Source organism: Odontesthes bonariensis, chromosome 7 (assembly GCF_027942865.1).
Source record: "Odontesthes bonariensis isolate fOdoBon6 chromosome 7, fOdoBon6.hap1, whole genome shotgun sequence".
NCBI classification, from domain to species: domain Eukaryota; kingdom Metazoa; phylum Chordata; class Actinopteri; order Atheriniformes; family Atherinopsidae; genus Odontesthes; species Odontesthes bonariensis.
In genome coordinates, this window is record NC_134512.1 from 15,775,034 (window position 1) to 15,795,470 (window position 20,437).

The 20,437-nt window shown below is 40.7% G+C and overlaps 1 protein-coding gene across 6 annotated transcripts in view; it reads left to right on the forward strand.

Moving 5' to 3' along the window:
- The first annotated feature begins 1,822 nt into the window (after positions 1-1,822).
- The window catches only part of shank3a (SH3 and multiple ankyrin repeat domains 3a), a 161,307-nt gene continuing 142,692 nt past the window's right edge, over positions 1,823-20,437 (forward strand). For all 6 annotated transcript variants that reach the window (XM_075469684.1, XM_075469685.1, XM_075469686.1 and 3 more), the window contains exon 1: positions 1,823-2,113. In XM_075469684.1, the coding sequence (XP_075325799.1) occupies positions 1,823-2,113 (291 nt within the window). The remainder of the gene's footprint in view (positions 2,114-20,437) is intronic.

The following is a 20,437-nucleotide window of genomic DNA, read 5'->3' on the forward strand; positions in this document are numbered from 1 at the left end:
ACACTTCTCATTGGTTGAAATGAACACGCTGCTTCCTGCTGACAAGCTAGTTAGCAACAGGTGAGCATCACTCAGGGAATAATGAACGAGGAGACGCTGATCTTTACCGTGGAACAGCACCCAATGGTTTATGACCCCAAACACCCGTACACAAAGATCTGAACCGAAGGGAGCCAGAGAACTCGGTATTTCAAGTGAGTATTTCAAATTTCGTCGTCGTATCGCGTCAGTTTCGCTCGCTCGCTTTCAGTCAGGATGAGGTGTTAGGGTCCTCACATAGCATCTATGATGACGCCGCTGTCGCCTTTTCTGTTATAATCTTAAGATCAACAAAACGCTAACCTCTTCTATTTTTTTTTATTGATACATGTTTACTATTTATCTGAGTGCTTCTGTTTACATCATGTAAACCCGGCAGCAGCTTTTAGTCTGAGTTATGAGGACTGCCCCCTTGTGGAAACCTCTGGTAACACGCGTACTCCACAGACAAGTGTGTGAGTAGTTAGGCTGAGCACGTGAACGTTCGGTGAAACAGCAAGTGTATTTTCAGCCTGAGCAGTTGCTATCTGGGTCGTTGGAATGACGATCATTACGTCATTCCAACGTCATTCCAACAAACCTGTGGTAATGACGTTTTAATGTAAAGTCATAGGTATTGCTCTTTTTGGATTTTCCCTGTATCATAATCAATGATGTTTTTTATTTATTTTCTTTTTGTTTAACTGCTTGATTTTGAGTGGATGTGCTCTTTTAGTCGGTTGCCTACAATAGGCCTAGAAATAACAAGTTGTCACTTAGAATAGATCAAATTCCTCTGCAAAGCAGATTGAATTGCACTTGTCTGTCCATGTGACTGCATGGAGTTCAGACTGGTGCCGTGACGTGTGATGCGCAAATGTCACTTGGCCTGAAAGTTTGTAGTTGCAACTTTTAAAGGAGCAGCCCCCGGGATACTAGGTCTAACAAGATGCCGTTCCCCCCCCCCCCCCTTACGTCAGCATGACCCTCAAAGAGGAAAAGTCCCACGAACTCTCCATCTGCATCTGTGGCTGCTTGCTCTGTCTGTGTGTTGCTGTGTACCAGGGAGGGTTTTGATCAGCGACACCATCCGCAGATAACACGAACCATGAAGGCCAAATCCTGCGCTGCATTGATTGAACAAACACCCGCCTCCCACAACCAACACGAACACTCTTGTGCTGTCCTACTATCACCACAGTGTTAGTACACCACAGCAAGAGCAACAGTGTGTGACAGCAACAGAATTAAATGACGAACGTTGCAGCATCAACTCTTACAGAGTTCGTCTGTCAGTGGTGCTGCCATCAATGCGACTCAAACTCACCTGCTAGTTTATACATAAGATCAATGTTTGTTTGTTTTTTTCATGAAAATATTTTGCCTTTCTTTATTCTATTAAATATTTGGTGTAGAGATATATTTATTTGGGATAATCTTAGGGTAATCACAACTAGAGTTAATTATTTGATCATTCTATGAAATAAATATTTAATCTCTGCATTTCTTCTCAGTTTAAGTGACAAGTTCCCATGGTGCTTATCTTGTCTTTATGTTTTTATCCTCTGCCTCTGTAATCTCTTACCCATTCCTCTTTGCCCATTCCTTCTCTGTCACCCTCCTTCCCTGCCTCTCTCTCCCTCCCTCTTTTTCTTTCCCAGGCGAGTAATGCATGCTGCAAACAGTGTGTGTGTGTGTAGCGTGAGTAAAGAGCCATCGGTGTGTGCGCGTGTGCTTGTCGGTGCGTGCGTGTGTGTGTGTGGAGAGAGAGAGAGAGACATAGACTGAGCCGCGAACACGGAGCATGCCTCTGCGTCCGGCAGCCGGCAAACATGAGCCACCCAGCTCTCCACGGCAGGACCAGCAGCAGCAGCAGCACCACACACACTCACACACACACACACTCACACACCCTTACACACACCCAGCAAACGGCAGCCAGGGGGCCAGCACTGACAGCAACAGCTCCCGGGAAGAGGACAGCGGTGTTACAGCTTTCCGTCCCGGTTCGGAGCATAGCTACAGAGCACCCATGGAGGAGCCGACAGGCAACACTGTGGTCATCCGCATTGGAATCCCAGACCTGCAACAGACAGTAAGGGCTTGTTCTATTGCCACTGCTGAGGAGAGTGTAAAAGAGAGGGCAATTGCCCCCCCCTTCCTCTCCGACAGGGTGCTTTCAACCTGTGTTATCTGCCTAATGAATTATTCTTTATTTCCCTTAACCATCTGTAGCGTCTCTCCTCTTTGTCTGCCTTTTACCATTCTCCCTCTCTCCAGCTTTCTGTCGAATTCTCTTTTCTTTTCCCTCTCTTTTTGTTCTTAGTGCATTCACTTTGTCGCTGTATTTGCCTGCTCCCTTCTTGGGGTTCCACACCCCCTGCCTGTTCCACTGGCGTCTCGCTTGTAAAGCCACCTCTTCATTAACTGGGCTTCAGCTGACTTTGACAGCTAGCCACTTAGTGTGAGAGCAGCAGAGGGAAAGAAAAGGCAGTGGGGATAAAGAAAGCTTATCCTCAGGGGTGAAGAATCGCGGTAGTCATACCTGGTCTGTGAAACTTTACATCAAACCTGTTCTTTCTTTTCTCTGTTGCTGGTCTATGCCAGCACAGAATAACCGGGCCAGTCCTTAATAAAACTGCAGTTTTTCTGATGAAGTAGTCTGTGCCTGTGTGGCATTGCGCATCCATTGAAAAAAAAAAAATACACAAAATCCCCCCCAGAACAATTACACTTTGGAATGGATTACTTCCTCCCTTTATCCTAGCTACTTTTGTATATGCTCTGCACTCCCCAGTTTTTTATACAAATTCTCTGAGTAAGACAGCCTTTGTCATTTTGGGATGGCTGCAGCAGGAGCTTTGAATCAAGGCAAAAGTCATATCAGCTCACTTAATTTAGTTTTCAAGCTCAGCCACTTTAATTCATATGGATTTAGCAACAACTTTCATTTTTAATGAATTCTTTTTGTGGAATTTCCTTTGGCTAGTAAGAAAGTATTCCAGTATTCCAGTCAGTGCAGTGTTCCCATGAGAATGTCCCTCACAAGTTCCATTTTTAAATAATGGTGAACAGAAACTGTGATTACCTTGAATGGCTCACAAGAATCAGAAAGGAGGAAACCATTCTTGTCAGTCCAGCATATCATCACCCTCTGGATTCTATCTGCATATATTGCCTCTCTTGCTTTCTTTATGTAAGTATCATACCTATGATCAAACTATGCCATGCCATGTGACATTTTCTATGGAAAACAAGCTAAACCCTTTATTATCTCTGTAGTAAGACTTATCTATAACCCCTTGTCTTCGGCCTTTACATTACCTTGAAACAAACGCATGCTCAGTTGATAAGCTTGTTTTCTTGTGTGAACTTAGGTTTTTGAGTGCCCTTTTTATTCATTCACCAGCCATCAAAGGCGAAATGCTGGTTGTGTGCATGTTATTGTTGATTACCTCATTGTTGTTGGCTGAAATGACCCATTGTGTCTTAGTGAGGCTCCAGCTCTGTATGCCAGGAATAAAGACAGGAAATAAAAGGAGGGCAGTTGAAAAGAAAGCAGAGAATTCCCCAAAGCTATTGCAGAATTGCTCTCTGTGAACAAAATGGTTTTTCAGTGAAGTTCAAATCACATGTGCACACATGCAGTAGCATACCCAGCCATGCGCTTACATACATGCTCATACACAAACATGCACACATGCACATGAGTCCTAATCCCATTGCCAGGGGACTTACCTTAATGTTCTTATGTAATGTAAAGATGCCCAGCAGATGATTAGCTTCTCTTCCAGAGAGTCACATTTTGCCCAGTTAAGTGACAACCCGGTGAGGACACATATGGTGTTGAGAGTGTTGGACAGACAGACAAACAAAGCGAACGCCTGAGAGTCTGACAGATAAACATAGAGGCAGATGACAGATGGCCAGATTGTGACAGTTTGAATCTTTTACGGAGCAGTCAAAAGTGACTTGTGTGTACACTGAGTGAAAAGGAGATTACTCTAGAATAGTCTGCTTGAAGTGGGATTACATTGAGCCTGCTGTGTTGCAAGTCTGGATCAGAAGAATGAAGCACCACGCATCGATCACAACGGGCAACACTTTACCTTTTCAGCTGGATAGAAGGGATGAGCGAGGGCTCGTGTGAAGTGTAGCCAACGAATAGAATAGCTACATCCTCATACTTCCACTTTCAATGTCTGGCCTGTTGCTTTACAGTAGCTACCAGGCACGCTGTTGCACCAAGCATTGTTTTCACTGTGTGGATTTGTTGTAATGTCAAAATGTGCACCCAAATACAATCATGAAGGTGGGTTTCACAATACTTATGTGTATATGTCTCACAGACTTTGTCATTGGGATAGTGCTGCAGCCATACATGAAAACTGTGTAGTTAAAATATAAACAAAGATGAGCAGTGGCGGCTCCTGATATATTTTTTAGGTAGTGCAATTTCCAGTCTGTGAAAGCTGCATCAGAGTGTGCTGTGCGAAGCTGAACTGATTGCACTGATGCAAACCTGTTATGTTCCCACACAGGAAATAAAATGTCCAATCGTCCAGAAACTCCTTGTCTTCCTTAAATAAACACAACGCAGAGTCGAGGGGTTATTTGGTCTTCCAAATAACCAAAGTGACTCTGCAATTTCCCCCCGTTATGTCCATAAGTACCATAAAAGTCCATAGGACTGAGGTATATTTGTCTAGGTAGCATAATTTATTGTAATAATTTTAAATAATTTTTTGTTATTTTTTGCATAATTTGCCAATCAGTTAATATTAAACCTTAACCATTATTTATTTATTTTCCTCATATTGTTCCAGGATTCTATGAAATAAGTAAACACATAAGCTCTTAATGATAAGATTCATTCAATTTTCATTCTAAAGAATGTAATTAAAATGACAACATATAAATCCAAGTCAAGTGTTTATTGAAGTTTTGGAAAATATGACTTAGAAAAGCATAACCAATTGTCAAACATGAGCCCCTTTCACACTGCCGAATAACCCGCGTTTAATTCGCGAATTTAGCGTGTCCGCTGTTGTGTTCACACTGCCGACCCGGGCTGCCGCGTCAACTCGACTCGCCTTTCGACCCGCGTCGGACCCTAGTCTTTTTGCCGAGCCGAGTTTGGTGTGAACGCAATCGACGCGGGTCGGACGTGGGCGTGGCGTGAGGAGTTTAAAAGACAGAATGGACAGCTGATTCAGAACAACAGCGACAGGTGAGGACAAGTTTTACTCTGTTTTAGCCTACATCAAGTTGGAGACATTTTTTAATATGGTCAACTGGTGAGACAAGGAGGTCCCCGAGCTCCTCAGCCTCCGAGCAGAGGACGTTATTTTCCGCCACATTTCGGGGACGGTGAAGGATGGACCTCTGCTGGAAGGGCTGGCGAGAAAGATGGGAGAGCGCGGTTTCCCACACAGCAAGACGCACCGTAAAGTAACATCTCCTTGAACTGCATTGCAAAAACGAGTTCTCAAGGTGTCCCGCCATCGTTTGTTTGAAAAATTTGATGCAGACAGGTGTATTTCACCCTACCTCCGACGCATGGCTTGTGCCTACGTCATTGTACACGCCCAGCATTTTGTGTTTCGTGTGACGCTCTGCCACTAGGCAACGCCCCCTGAACTCGGCTTCAGGCGACACGGGTCACCCTGACACGCCAAGCGTTCACATTGCTCGACGCGGGTAGAAGGTGCAATTTGGACCCGCTAAGGTAGCGGGTCGCAGTGTGAAAAGGGCTATGGTTAAGTGCAGCTTACTTATGTGAGATTTCTCTCTTTTTTAAATATAATACTGCACCATTAACAATGAATGTGTCATTATACATTCTGCTATCATTGTCAACATTATATAAAAGATTTAAATCATTACAAGTCAATGATTGAGCACAAAAGGGTAAGTTATACTACCTGGAAAAATAGCAGGGTTGGTGGAGCCCTGGGTTTCATCTTTGCCTCGGAAGGCGAGCCTGAAAATCCTGCAAAATTCTTCCAAACTTCCTTCTCCGCATTAGTACGACGACTAAAGGGTACTTCTTTCAGAGACATTACCGTATTGTTGCACTCGACACTCGCCATCTTCTTCATAGAATGTTTTTTTTTTTTTTTTTCTTTATTGAAAACCACAATGTTACAACAACAAGTAGAATGTTCATGGTCCCGCGCAACAGACATATGACGAAAGCACGTTGTGCGTCGTTTGTGCGAGCACATAAACCCTCATAGAAAATGCATTGGGAGCAGGATTTTTGAAAAAAACCGAGGTCCCATTCATGTCAATGGGAGCTTCCTGGTGCAAATTCGACCCTGACAGAAATCGCACAAAATGGGCGTAGCAACACCAGGCGCGACCTTAATCTGATTGGACAATGACATATACAACCAGTTTGCCTACAGCAGATCAGTCCCACCTTAGCAACTAGATTAAAAGAAAAAAAAAAAACTCCGTGTTTGGTAGTGCGTCGCACAAATCGCCCCTATGGAGGAGCCGCCACTGAAGATGAGCGTGATCCAAGACAGAAGTAACCAGACATTAGAATTAATGTATAGCAATATATGCTCGCCAGTGCATGTTTTGGAACATTGCTGTGGTTTATGAACTTATCGACATTTTGGCTCGCAAGATTCCAGCAAAAGATGGACTCTAGTTAATGGGCATTTTCTTGGACGTAAACTGTTGTGTCTGTTGTTTCCAGTGCAAATGAAAGACTTCAGTTTAAAGTGGATAGCAAAGGATAAATACCGTCTGCACTGTCCTTTTTTTCTTAGGTTTTGGTTAGGTGATGAAGCGGAGTAAAAAGTGGAGATGCTGTCATTAGGCATACCTGACGTTACTAGAAAACAGGATATACTCTTGTGATACAGTCTAATGTAAGGATGACATTAGATATAGGTGTTGCTTTTACTTTGACTTTAGCATAATATACTCGGAGGAGAAGAAAACAGGAGCGTTGCATTAGATACTGCCATTTGCTTAGTGTTTTGCAGATTATTTGTAAGGATTCAGCTTTTTTGAGGTCGTGGGTATTGTTTATCATTCATCATATCCTGCCTCACCAAAAATCGATTCTATTATTGGAGCTAAAAGAAACAGCTTCTTAACACTGCAAATGGGTGTCATTCATCTCCCAACAGAAGAGAAGGAGAAACAGCCAGTAATAGAGTGCGCCACATCCATTACTACCTGCTTTAGTCTGTATTTTCCATTTTTTCCTTTTGTTGCACCTTTCAATGAATTGGTTTGTTTATGGTCAGATGCATGTTATAATACTGTGTAAAAGATTATTTTTCTGCAAGAAACATGGACAAAACCTGCACATGTCTTTCTCAAGTAGGATTACCCAATGGTGGACGTGTGAGTTTGGAGATTATTTATGGTATGTTTATTGTGTGGGGAACCAATTCTATGTCTGATTTTAAAAGACATCTCAGCTATGTTACACTTCATCTCAGGAAGAAACTAAATGTGGGTTCAGTGTGGATTTTTCTCTAACAAGAGACGTATTTTCCTTTGCAATTTGGAGGGAATTTCATCATATCTTCATGCCTGAATTTAACACTCCTACACTTGTACTGATGAACCTTGCACCCTTGCTTCAATGTTTTTTTTGTCATTGGTTTTATTTTTGATTACCAGTGACTATAATGTATATATATTGTAGGGGTCTCTTAAAGCTGCAGTCGGCAGGTTTTCAAAATTGCGAGTCTAAAGTCGGAAAATTCGAACTGATACAACTTTCAGGTCCCTCCCCCAACCTCTAACAAGCTCCGAATCGTCCCCCAAACCCCTCCCCCTCTGTGGACGAGGTTGTGCACGTGAGTTCACACCAGTGTGAGAGCACACAAGCTGGGGCAGACTCACGCTCAGCAGCGTGTGCACAAGCTGTGATTGACAGGTAGGATTCCTCCACCCTAACGTGATTGGTTAAAAACAGCCGGGAGCGCTCGGTTTTTGCAAGCATGATTACAGGCTTCAGAGGGAGCTACAGATTTCGTTATTTTTCCTAAACAGCCTATTTAATATTCTACTTTCAGAATCCCATGACAGTTCAAGCTAATATGACTAAAAAAAAGTTGCCGACCGCAGCTTTAAGTATCCTCTATGATCAGCAAACACTGTTGTCTCAGTTATTTTCAGGTGGCATTTAACTGCCTCATGTTTCATTCAGTATGCTATCATTGGCACCTTTTAAGCCTGTTTCGCTCTAGCTGAAGTATTGTCACTGGATGATGGAATTTGGATAATATTTTCTAAATTGTGATGCTGGGACAATGTTGTGAAGTTCACTGATTTATAAAACGATCCCTTCATTGTTTGCAAGAAAAACACGAATTAGAACTTTTCCTCATGTTAGACAAGTCAACCCTCACTAACTTGGAGACTTCAGAAGTGCTGGAAACATACCATGAATGAGTTTTAACCCTTTCCATCTTCAGTATCTTTGGCACTACCCGGCTGTTTAAGGTATTAAAACACACCCTGATTTTCAAAGGTTGCAAACCATGGGACATTAAATTAGGAGGCTGTCAAGTAATGCTATTATTAAAATGGATATCGCAATATTGTGGGTTTTTTTCTGTCAGTTCATTAGGGAAAGCTCCATTAGAAGGATGAGGCAAAATTTATTGATGTTCAAGAGGTGAACTTAAAACAATTTTGTTTAGCTATTAGTCTCCGATGTATCATCTGGGCTGAGTGGTGATATGAAGGAAGGAGGTGGATGAGGAGAGATAGGAGGTGACAGAGACTTCTGATGAGGTTCCTATATGAAGAGGTGGAGATGGGAGGAGGACTGCCTGGTTGAAAGACTGCCTGGAGGGAAAATTAGATAACAGAAGAAAGAGTCGAAGAACAGCGATCAGACTGATTCGCTTTAAAAGTAGCCTGGATCAGAGGTGTGATGACAGAATTAAGAAAGAACTCAACGTTTTCCCACACTAAGTTTGACATTGCAGAAAGTGACAAAGCGTTGCAGGAATGAATAGACCAAACATCTGTGACACAAGGAAACATCTTCCCCACTGAAAGTGCGCATAATTTTTATGACTGAATGCTGATGTGTTTTCTCAGGTGGGAAAAAAAATATTGTTTTCAGTGTGGTACACATGATAAATGTAATTAAAAATTTCATTTCCTGGTTAGTTTTGATAATGTCTAGGTTTTATCTCAGCTGGGTTAGGTATTGATCTGATCACAGATTATATTAATGGGTTTGAATTCCCGCCTCACTGTCAAGTCTCACTGCCTTGTAAAGGTGCTGCAGTTGCTTGTGGAAAACAGAAACTTATAGACATCCTCTTTCCAGCATCTGCCATGTGGCCGCCAGCAATAATATAGGACAATTGAAGTCATGGTGGTATCAACGCGAAGAGTATTGATATTGCAAAAGAGTGTTTGGGCTGCAATAAATGGAAAGCTATAGACCTTTTTCATGCAGACGTTGTGACTTGAAAATAGAAGACAAGCTCTGGTGCTTTTAATAAGGACTGAGTTCCACATAGAGGAAGTTTTGCCTTTGTGCATTTTCTACAGTAAACCAGCATTCACAGATAATGATGAGATAGGGCAGCCGTATTTGTTTATCGCAATATTTAAAAATATATGTGTATGTGATATATGTTTTCCATAATAATTTACGGCCACAGTTCACCCCAACAATCTTTGGTTTGGACAGTTAAAGTACTTAGTTTGGGTTTGGGAAACATCTTGGCTTGCCTGTAAATAGACATTTACTGCCAGCTAAAACTGTTGATTTTTATTCCTCTCTGGTGATGCGTCCTGTCCCAGCCCTGAAATACATAAGCTAGCATGAAAAAAGACTACATTGTGAACTAAATTACTTTGAAATGTGTGCTGAATTTCACAAAGAGTGCATAATCTGCATCCATCTGCACAAATACTGTGGGCTTTCTTACGTGTTCTCAATGTTTTACCATAAGAATGTTATCCAGTAGACATTCTATGAATATCTAAGTGACAGAGTTCAAATTCGTGTTCTCTGAGCTTTTTTTCTTTCTTTGATTGAAAAGAGACTGCTGCTACAACTAATAACAGACAGAATATGACAAAATAACCAATTTTTCATGAAAGTTGTAGCAGAGTAACTAAACAGTAAGTCAAAGTTTTCCAACATAGCACCATAAATCTGATGAAGCCTCTGATGAAAATGGAATGCTATGCTTGTCAACTTTGCCCTACAACTGGCTTCCCTCACACTCACATTCATTATTGCAGCTTATGGTAACATTTTCCTTTTTTCACATCAGAAGAATTAATAGATTATATTTATTGCGTGGTCTCTTGGTCAGCAGCAAAAACTACAGTTAAGATTTACACCAGTGAAAATATCTACCTTGTATTTCTATGCATAGCATTAAAACATTGTTGAGTAACAATCAAGGCATTTTGGAACTATCGTGGACTGGACAAACTTTATAGAATAGCATACATCAGGAAAATTATTGCCGATTGACTGCAGTGTTAATTTATCTGAAAGACTCGGTCTTCTTAATTCATTTATGTATGGACTCATTACACTTTTATAATGTCCCAGGACAGCTCTTGACACCAGGCACCTCACAGTAGTTTTAGTTCTTTCTTTAAGAAGCAGGTCATGCTATACGTGTTATTATCATCTGTCAGTGCAAATCTGCTGGCATAGTTGATAGGAAAATGTAGTTGCCTGTTTTCAGATCTGTTCCACAGTAAGGCTGGGACGTTTGTATCTGAGACTACTACCTTTGAATTCGTGGTGGGTCTTTTCTTGCCTGATTGCTGCACTGCAGCAGCCTTTGCTGTATAGCTAGCATTGCGCTGTATATCAGACCATTTGTGTTTCTCTGGTAGTGCATGTTTCCAAAATCTTTCAGCCAGCATTGTGAGCCCCTTGTTTAGTAATCTCCAGAGCCTCTGTTATGGACATCTCATTACACAGTGTGTCTGTAGCAGACAGGGCTGCTGGGCTGGGGAGGCTGGGGCTTATTTGGAATTCAAGGTACTCTCCACCTTCATTGCTGCATTCACTGAATAACCATCATTGAATATCACTTTTTCAACAGGAAAAAGACACCTTTAGGTTGTGTAAGAGCTAGTTGACCAAGAGGGAGGGTGATGAATAGTTGCATCTGACCTGGCCTCTGTTATTACCTGACCTAAAACCAACTAAGATGGTTTAGAGCGAACTGGACATTGAACTGAAGAAAAAGCAGCCAAATGAGCATCCATCAGACAAAAGAGTAAAAACTGAAGATAATAGCACTGTTTCTCTGTCATGATCCTTGGGTTTTTGTGTTTTGGTTATCTCTTGTTTTATTTTGGTAATCCTGGTCTCTGTTCCTTTCTGTTAGTTTTCGGCTTCCACCTGGTTTCCTTTGCTCATTGCCTCACCTGCTGTTCATTCAGTAAATACTCCTCAGTATATATTCTCCTGGGTTTCACGTCTTCCTTGCTAGATCATTCTCTTCGTATTTTGTTTCCCCAGTGCCTTTCCCCTGGTTTGCAATTAAATTGGCTTTTTTCTGTCTTTGGATTTTCTGCTTGGAATTTTTGAAAAGGTAATAATCGTTTTAGGTTCCCTTTCTGCCTGGCTCCTGTCTGCAGGTGGGTCCACTTGTTCCATGAATCCTGACATTGTCATTTTGTCTTTGTAGTTGCACTTGTTGTTCTTGTTAGCCTGCATGAGGCAACAAGTGAGTGTTCTATTCTTAAAGTTGGTACTGGAAAGGGTGAGATTTTGTATTTAAGTGACAATTTACTACAGCTCCAAAATATCAGGTCTTGTTAGCCTGTTCACAGTTATTAGTAGGCTACCAACCAAACGTGGTCCAAGAGAGGACAAATGATGAACAGTTAGCAAGTTTATTGGTACGCAAGGGCCAGCTGGCAAAAGAGAACCAGTATAGTACAAGTTGTAAAATAACACACTCTATTTCAGTGTTAAACTTATGGGTTGCATAGTTGTGTATTGATCAGAGTGCCCAGACCCCTGTCACAAGCAAAGAAAAGTAGGTAAGCCAGCGGAGATGGTGTGAGACATAGGCCTTTGTTATTCTGAGAAACCTTAAGGCTCTGTAGCTCTGTAGGAAGAATCTGTCAACGGGAAGGTTGTGGTTCGATCCCTCGCTTCAAGACAAGAAGGTGGAGGTTGATTCTACTGTGACACCATAATTAGTTTGGGAAAAAATATTTTCTTTTCTTTATTTCTTCAGAGAAGGTGTTGTTTTCTGAATGAGCGTATTTTTCCTTTTTTTTTTGTTCCGTTGCTTTGCACTTAATTACAGCCCTGCACACCAGTGATGCCACCTCTAATATTAAAGCAGAACCCTCCTACAGAAGCCTCTCTCAGCAAGACATTAGTGGGTCACACAAAAACTACTTAAAAAGGGCTTGAAGAATATGATAAAGAGTCTGAGGCGTTCACCTGTCCTCCAAACTCCACAAATGCCAATCTGGTGGGATGTGAGGACATCTGTGAGAAGCAAGCCCAATTCACAAAGACTCCATCTGGCATCTGGGGACCAGACACTCAAGGACACTCTTTTTCTTTTTTTTTCTTTCCCATGCCGTGATTGGTTAGAACTTTTTTGGCGGCATGAGAAGGACGTACAGAATATTAAGGAGTAGCTTTTATTGGTGTGGCTGATTGGAGTCTGTGGCCTAGAAGACGATTGGAAGAGCTACAGGGCATGAATTAGGGGGTTACGCAAACAAATCTAAATTGTAAAACTAAATTCGGGGTACTGTAAATATAATTTGTTGATTTGTGGTGTTGATGAGATTGATGTTCACGAGTGTATTTCATGCATATGTGCAAGTAAATCATGTTCTTCTGCGGTCGTTATTTCTCTATTTGCATTGGTTCCTCAGTCATTCAGTCTCTTTCTCTTTGTTTAAACTTTGTTCTTGGGCTCCACTTAGTTTTATCTTCCATCCACATCTCATGCCTTTTTGTCCTTTCTCTCTGGTTAAAGCCATACACACTGCGGGTGTACATTGACATTCATTACACTCACACTCGCAGTTAGATTGGTTTATGCATTGTTGTTTCAGTGACTAAGGAGAATTTTTGGGGAGAAAAGACTATTCCTATGTTGCTATTTCAAGATTAATTTACAGGGCTGCAAGGCACAAGATGTGGCTTGCACATTTCTACCTCCGTTTGGTGACAACCCACATTCAGGGAAGGAAAGAGATTGAGTGACAGAGAGCTATGACCCCATGTGTTATCCCTTTCTGTAATTTTCATATAACTTCACTCTCATCACTGTTCTTTCCTGGATTGTGTCTAAAAAAGGGGAAGCAAAGACAGGGAATGTGTCAGGCCCAGAGAATGGAGGACGCAGGAGCAGGAGTTGTTTTATCCATAAGCTTTTAATGGAGGAGCAGGAGTTCACAAAACTCTCCAAGAGAGAACAAAGCAGGCTATAGAAGTTATCCATTAATATATATACTTCTCCCAAAGTGAGAGAAGTATATCTATGAAAAATGATCAAAAATAAGGATCACTCCACTAAGGAGGAAAAAACAAAAGGATTATCAAACTTTAGAATTTAACTTAAAGTCACTCCTGCTACGGAGGGAAACAAAAAACCTCACCTAAAAAATACGAGGCACTACACTATGAAATATTATCGAAACAAAAAGTCACTCCACTTGGAGGAAAAAACAAGAAAGCTATTAAACTGAAACTTGGCTTTATCAAGGCTATATTATAAATGTTATTCAGAACAAAAAACTCTCTTAGCGAGGACACGATCATAACAATTGCTTGGAAATTGGACGATGGCTTAGAGAAGGCAAGAGTGAAGCACGTTAGGACCAACAAATACGACACACTGGCACAAGACAAGGGGAGATGCAGACTCTTATGCACACAGGGATAACAGGGAACAGGTGGAATCATTCATGCGACAATAATACTGGGACACAAGAGGAAAGGCAAGTGACCTGAAACGAGAGGAGAGTTAATCTTTCAAAATAAAACAGGAAATGACGAGACATGACATGGAGACGAGACAAAAAACCTGCTTGACCTCACCGCAGTGTGACAGAATGGAGATGGAAGCAACCATGATATCATTTCCTGGCATATATGAGAGTCTGATGGACAACACAAGAATGGGTTTTAAGATCATATAAGCTGAACCACAGTTTTTTAGAGCAAAATAAAACCCCATCGAAACTGTTGATGCTGTCTGCATTCAACTCTTTTCATTGTGAAAAAACCTGAATGTGTCCTGGGAATGTGCATTACAAATGTCAGTGTACGTCAAAATGAGTTACATAGTCTTAAAGTTCCCAAACTTCACAAGTGTTGCTTTTAGCTCTGAAACAATCTTTAAACTGCAGACTAATTTGCATATTTAGACTTGTGCAGGTTTTTATTTTCAGAAATTTAATTACAAGGCAATCTTTTCCTCATCTCATCTAAAAAAATAATAATAATAAGTATAGAAAATGATAACAATTCAAAGTAAGAATGTTCAGCCATTACATTAAGTTGTTTTGTTTAACTTTTCTTTTACAAATGAAAAAGGGTGAATGAACACCAAGTCTGGTGATTCAATTATCTTTACCAGGGTTCCAGGCATACCAGGTACTTTCTCTCCTCTTGTTGTTTATTACGCAGCATCAAAGAAGTGAGATGGAACCAGGGATTAGGGTCAGTTTAGGCTGTTTAAAACAACGAATAAGAGAATAAAAGCAGACTTGGATAGTGTACTAAATCACTAAATTTAGTTTAATTTTTAATTCATCACATCACTAAATCTTTGACCTACTTCACAGATGAAGTTATTATGCCTTTAGAATAAAAAGGCCAGAGTGCATAGAACTGATGAAAAAACAGCTGCTTCAAAGTATGCTTCCCACAAATTATATTGCTTCAGCTGACATTGTAGCATAGACTGAGCTATGTGGATGTTTTGTGATGGTTTGGGATGTTGTGGTCCCCGCTGATTTTTTAAAATCAGAAATACAGCTCCGTGTTATGGCTTTCAAATGTTCCGATTTCTATTTTCTACCCGGAAGCTTGGAAACGATGACTTCCAAACTCGAATGGAATGCCCCAAATCTGCCCTACCCCAAAAGTATCGGAGGCTTGTGGAGGAGTAATTGCTTTTTGTTTTATCAAGACATTGTTTTTTGTGTAATCATAACATATTTTAAAACATTTTGTTTTCATACACTGTCATTTTTTAACACATTATTTTTGTTCTGTTGACCTTATTGCAGTATTTAAATAATCTGATCTTGCTTTGGAAAGCACCTTTTTCGTAAAAGATATGCTGTCTGAACAAATGATATTATTGATATTTTTATTAGTGTTGACTATAGGAAATTTGATTTATGGAACTCTCCGACTGGGTCAACAAAACTTATTTTTTTCCTTTCCCTCTGTTTGTATTTCCTATCTACTTTATTGTTTTTTTTCCCATCAGCTTCTTTTCTTCATCTTCCTGAGACCAGTTTGATAGAAGCCTGGGAATATATGGGGAAATTAATAACAACCCACTCAAACTAACCCATTGTCACAGGTCTTTTTCAGATAATAATTGCGTTTGTGCAGGGAGAACACCTCTCTCTACTGTAATATTATGTCTATACCAATGAAGGAGGGAACATTAGATTTTTAGTTATGAAGAAAAACAAGTGCGTACCTTAACAAGTGGCTTTGAAAACAATTTAAACACAATCGTATCAGTGTAAGAGGTAACACTTCACTTTGTGCTGACAATGGAAAAAAGAGACCCCCGCCATTGGACATAGTTTCCGTTAGTTGCACGACAGAAGTGCCCTGCTGCGTTCCATGTGGTGGCAGAAAAAAAGATCAGTTGCTTTAGAGTTCTTATAGGCTAATGTGTCCTGCTTGCACAGCAAAGAGCCTCTACATGGCTTGGTTTTGGACAACCTTAAGCTTGGTTTTAAATTAAGTTGACATACAGTTAACATGTTCTTGTTTAGCTGCTGCAGGAAGGTTCCCCTATATAAAGGTGGGTTGGCACATTGTTTCAGTACAATTCCAAATATTCAATCTGAACAACTTAATTTGGTTAAATTGACAAATAATGTGCAATAAAGATTTAATGCTTATATTATGGAAAATAAAAACTTTCCAAAATACAAAAGAAATTGTAAGCTTATGCAAACCTGTGTGTGTATGAGTGTCTATATGACTGTGTGTCTCTAGAAGTGTTCTTATCTCACTCTTGATTGACATTAACTGTAAATCTTTTTGACATATTCGGTCCCGCCTGTCAACAGCAATAGGAAACAGGACTTTAATAGTTATTTGTTGTGTGTGCTAGCGTGTGTCTGTGTCACTTGATGCATGCATAAATAAAAAGAGGGTTCGAGTGAGGCAGACGGAAAGGAGAAGGTAGGCAAGTGACAATCTGTCCTTCAATTCTGATATATGTTGAATTTGTTTGATCAAACTTTTTTTGCATGGAGGTTTACTGACATATTCACATGCCTCCTTAGGATTGTAGCTTCTGTAGCATTTTCCTCATAGTTCCTTGTGAAGTGAGGTGCCAGGAGTTGCAGCTTGTCAGTCACTATCTCATCTTTCATTGTAGTAGACAACAGTTTTTGTTTTTTTCTCTTCATATCATGTATGTGTGCACCTGGTCAGTAATTATAGATAAAACATTGAAGTGGTGCTTGGGCTCAGTGTAAATAACGAGTGAGTAATAACAGCTGTGTGTTATACGTGTGATTATGTTGTCACACTGTGAACTCTAACTCTAACAGTGTGAGTTGGTATATTGTTCAGAATGTCATATGTTCACTGAACTGAAGAAATTACAAGGTCAACAAAAACCTTCTACCTGCCGTTGCAAGGCAGGGCTCGGTAGTATGGACCATAATTAGGGACCGAGCAGTGAAACTGCAAGGACCCTATTGTATCTGTAAGGTTTATTAGGGACCGAGCAGTGAAACTGCAAGGACCCTATTGTATCTGTAAGGATTATTAGGGACCGAGCAGTGAAACTGCAAGGACCCTATTGTATCTGTAAGGTTTATTATTTTTCTCCTCCGTTATTCTTATTCTTTGCAAAAGGTATGCGAAAACTTAGGAAATTTTGCGAGCGCCACCTGCCAGTCGACGACATGAAAGAACCTAAACTTTATATTTTTGGGAGTCGCTCATTGACTCTGTAGCGCCCCCTACGATACTTAAAAATGGTCCCCGCAATAGAATTAGTTTCGCATGGGATGATGAAATTCGGTACACCCATTCAACATGCCCAGACTCACAAAAAAGTCTCATGGCGCCAATGTGCCACGTCCACAGGAATGCGGCCATTTTGGATGGAAAGTGCGTTTTCGTGCCATTTTTGGCCGATTCCACGCCTTGCATAAGATCGAACTTGTCCTACAGATTTAATGCTACAGACTTGAAACTTGGCCAGGTTACTCTTCAGACATGGAGGGAAAAATTCATGGGGAAACTTTTTCAAAACTTAAAGGGCGTGGCCGTGGCGACGCCTCAAAGTTCGATGACTCGCCATCACTCGCCACAAAAAATTAAGTCGCTTATAACTCCCACATACATTATCCAATCTGTCCCAAACTTCATGCGGTGAATGCTGGACCCAGCCTGAACGCGCACATATAACATAGTGACATCAACCTACAGCGCCACCTGCTGGTGGTCGGAAACGTCTTTTTTTTCCCACACCTCACATTTAATCAAACTCCTCCTACAGATTTAATGCTACAAGCTTCAAACTTGGCCAGGTTACTCTTAAGAGATGTCGAGAAAAATTCATTGAAGAAACTTTTTCAAATCTCAAAGGGCGTGGCCGTAGCAAGGCGGTGAAAATCGTGTGATGGCGTTTGTGGTTTGAAAGCCTTATCATCATCGCAAAGTCATGAAACTTGGCACACACGTCCACCCTCTCGACCTTGTATGTATGTAAAGGATATCGTGTGTGGGCGGAGCAAAATGGCTCAGTGGCGCCCCCTAGAAATTTTCAAAAACCCCTCCACATTGGGGTTTTTATGTGCTTGTACGTACGCAGAGGGTATCGTGCGTGTGGGCAGAGCTGCGCGACTACGGCGTCCAGCGCATGCCACATCGTGCGCACATCCCAACGTACGCACATCTCGGTCCCGCTCACAGCTGCTTGCAGCTTTCTAGTTCTATATTTTTTTCAAAGATCTTATTTTGGACACTCGAGGCCTTTATTTAAAATGTCAAGACAGGAAAGTGGAGAGGCAGAGAGAAGAATGACATGCAGCGAAGGGCCACAGGCCAAGAATTTTGGAGGCTGCATATGCTATCCTAAAATATCATGAACATGTATCATGTGCCATCACAGAAGTGTAAATGAGCTTTTCCAAGGGCACAGATACAACCTCACACCTTAACAGATCTCTGCTTTTGAGCTTATTGTGTCTGGATGATCCTTTTTGTCTTTGGTCCCAAGCACACAGCATCCATTTCTTCCACAAAAACATCTTCAGTACCAATTTGTCTGATGTGACCGTCCATCCCAGATGTTTTCGAGCTCAGAGAAGTCAATGCTGCCTCAAGACAGCAGGGTTAACACGAGGCTCCTTTTTTGCACAGTAAAGTTATAAGTGGTGATTGTTAAATCTATATTGCAGTGTTTGACAGGGATTTTTCCCGAAGTAATCAGTTTCTCATGGGGTTAAATCAGCAATTAATGAACGACAGTTATTGATACAGTGCCAGATCAAAAGTCATCAACTCATGCGTTGAAACTCTTCAAGATTCCTTGAATTGTTTAAGAGAAAAATATGAAAATCCATCCAGTCTTTCTTTAAGGAACACTGTTTTCAAGTAATTTAACGATTTTATCTGGCATTTCGACAAACTGGAGATTGTTTTCCTATTTTTTTTACTCATCACGAGCCCCAAATTGCCCCCGTTCCAACTTTTTCTGGAATGCGTTGCATGCATGAAAGATAAAAATTGATGTATATTAGCTAATTAAGGTATTAAAGATTCACTGCATTTTGGTTTAATTTGCAACTTCCATACTGTCCCTTTTCTTTCCCAACTCGTGTTTGTACGAACATTTAATGGAGCACAGAGGTTTTGGATGAAAAGCAAGACCTTTTGCTTGTGGGGCTTTTCAGGCAACTGAAAGGAAAGTTACTGCACTTTGTCCAAAAGGATGAGATTGATTGTTTCTTCTAGCTTTTTGGGGGAAAAAATACTGGCCATTTAGCAAAACAGGCAACAAGTGGGGGGAGTTATAAGCGTGACAGGGAGGGTGAGAGTGGAGGGAAGATACAGAAACAAATTTTTTTTTTAGAAGGTGGGTTATCTCGTGTAGCAATAAAATGTAATGATTTAAATCATTTAACCCTGTTTTATATCTTACTGGGAAAAATATTGACACAAATTTAAACAATTGATATGCCACTCAGCCTGACTGCAAGGCACACTTACTGCAAACTAATTTAGTGTAATAAAACAGCCCTGCAGTAGATTTTAATAATGTAGAAAACATAAATATGTATAAGAATTGCCAATCTTGTTAAAAGTTTTGCTAACTTTATTTTGTGTACCACCTTGAATAACTGCACGCAATACATTGAACACATCCCAGGAGAGTGTTAGCATGCAAAATAATGCAAAGTAAACTAGTCAATTTTCATGTTCTTTTTTTTTAGCAGCAAGACCATTTTTTTGTAGCATTTTAAAGCTTTATGTGAGGGGTACATATAAAGTGTATAGGAATTGATCTAACCCAACTCTAATAGAGGAATATGTAGATTTGTAGAAGTAGCAAGGTGAAAGGTCTCTTTAAGCAGTAAACCTCTCTTGTGGAATCATCTCCCCTTGCTCATTCTGCATTTGGTAATACCATTTTATATTATTACCGGAGGAATTTAAAATGTGATGAGTTTGACCTTTGAATTCAGTGGCTGACAAAATTATACACAATGGGGTAGAAGATTATTGAGCTCTCAATGTGGTCTCACACCCTTTTCATCTCAAAAAGAGAAATGCATCTGTTTGTGACAAACAGATCTTATCTCTACAATCCCACAAAGATCAGTTAAAAATGGACCCAGGTTATGTTAATCCATTTAAACAGTCAGTCCAGGAAGCTGTTTGACTTGTTTGACGTGCCAGTGAATTCTGGCATCCTGGAGTAGGTGGTTCTGACAAAAAGAAGATGCTGTGTTGATGCTTTTTCATGGCTTTGAAGACCAAAGGCTGCAGTTTGAGATTTCCACCACCCTGCTGTCTTGCCTCCTCGGGTTGAGACTAAAAATCACGGCAACAGAAGCACTGCTTTTGTTGACTGCTTTTGCTGCTGTGAGTTTGCCCAGCAGGAGAAAGAATGTTATGTATTCTAGCTGCATGCCTCTTGAAAAATAAGAGACAAATCTAAGAATGTTGTTCAAGCTCTGAAGAGAGGGA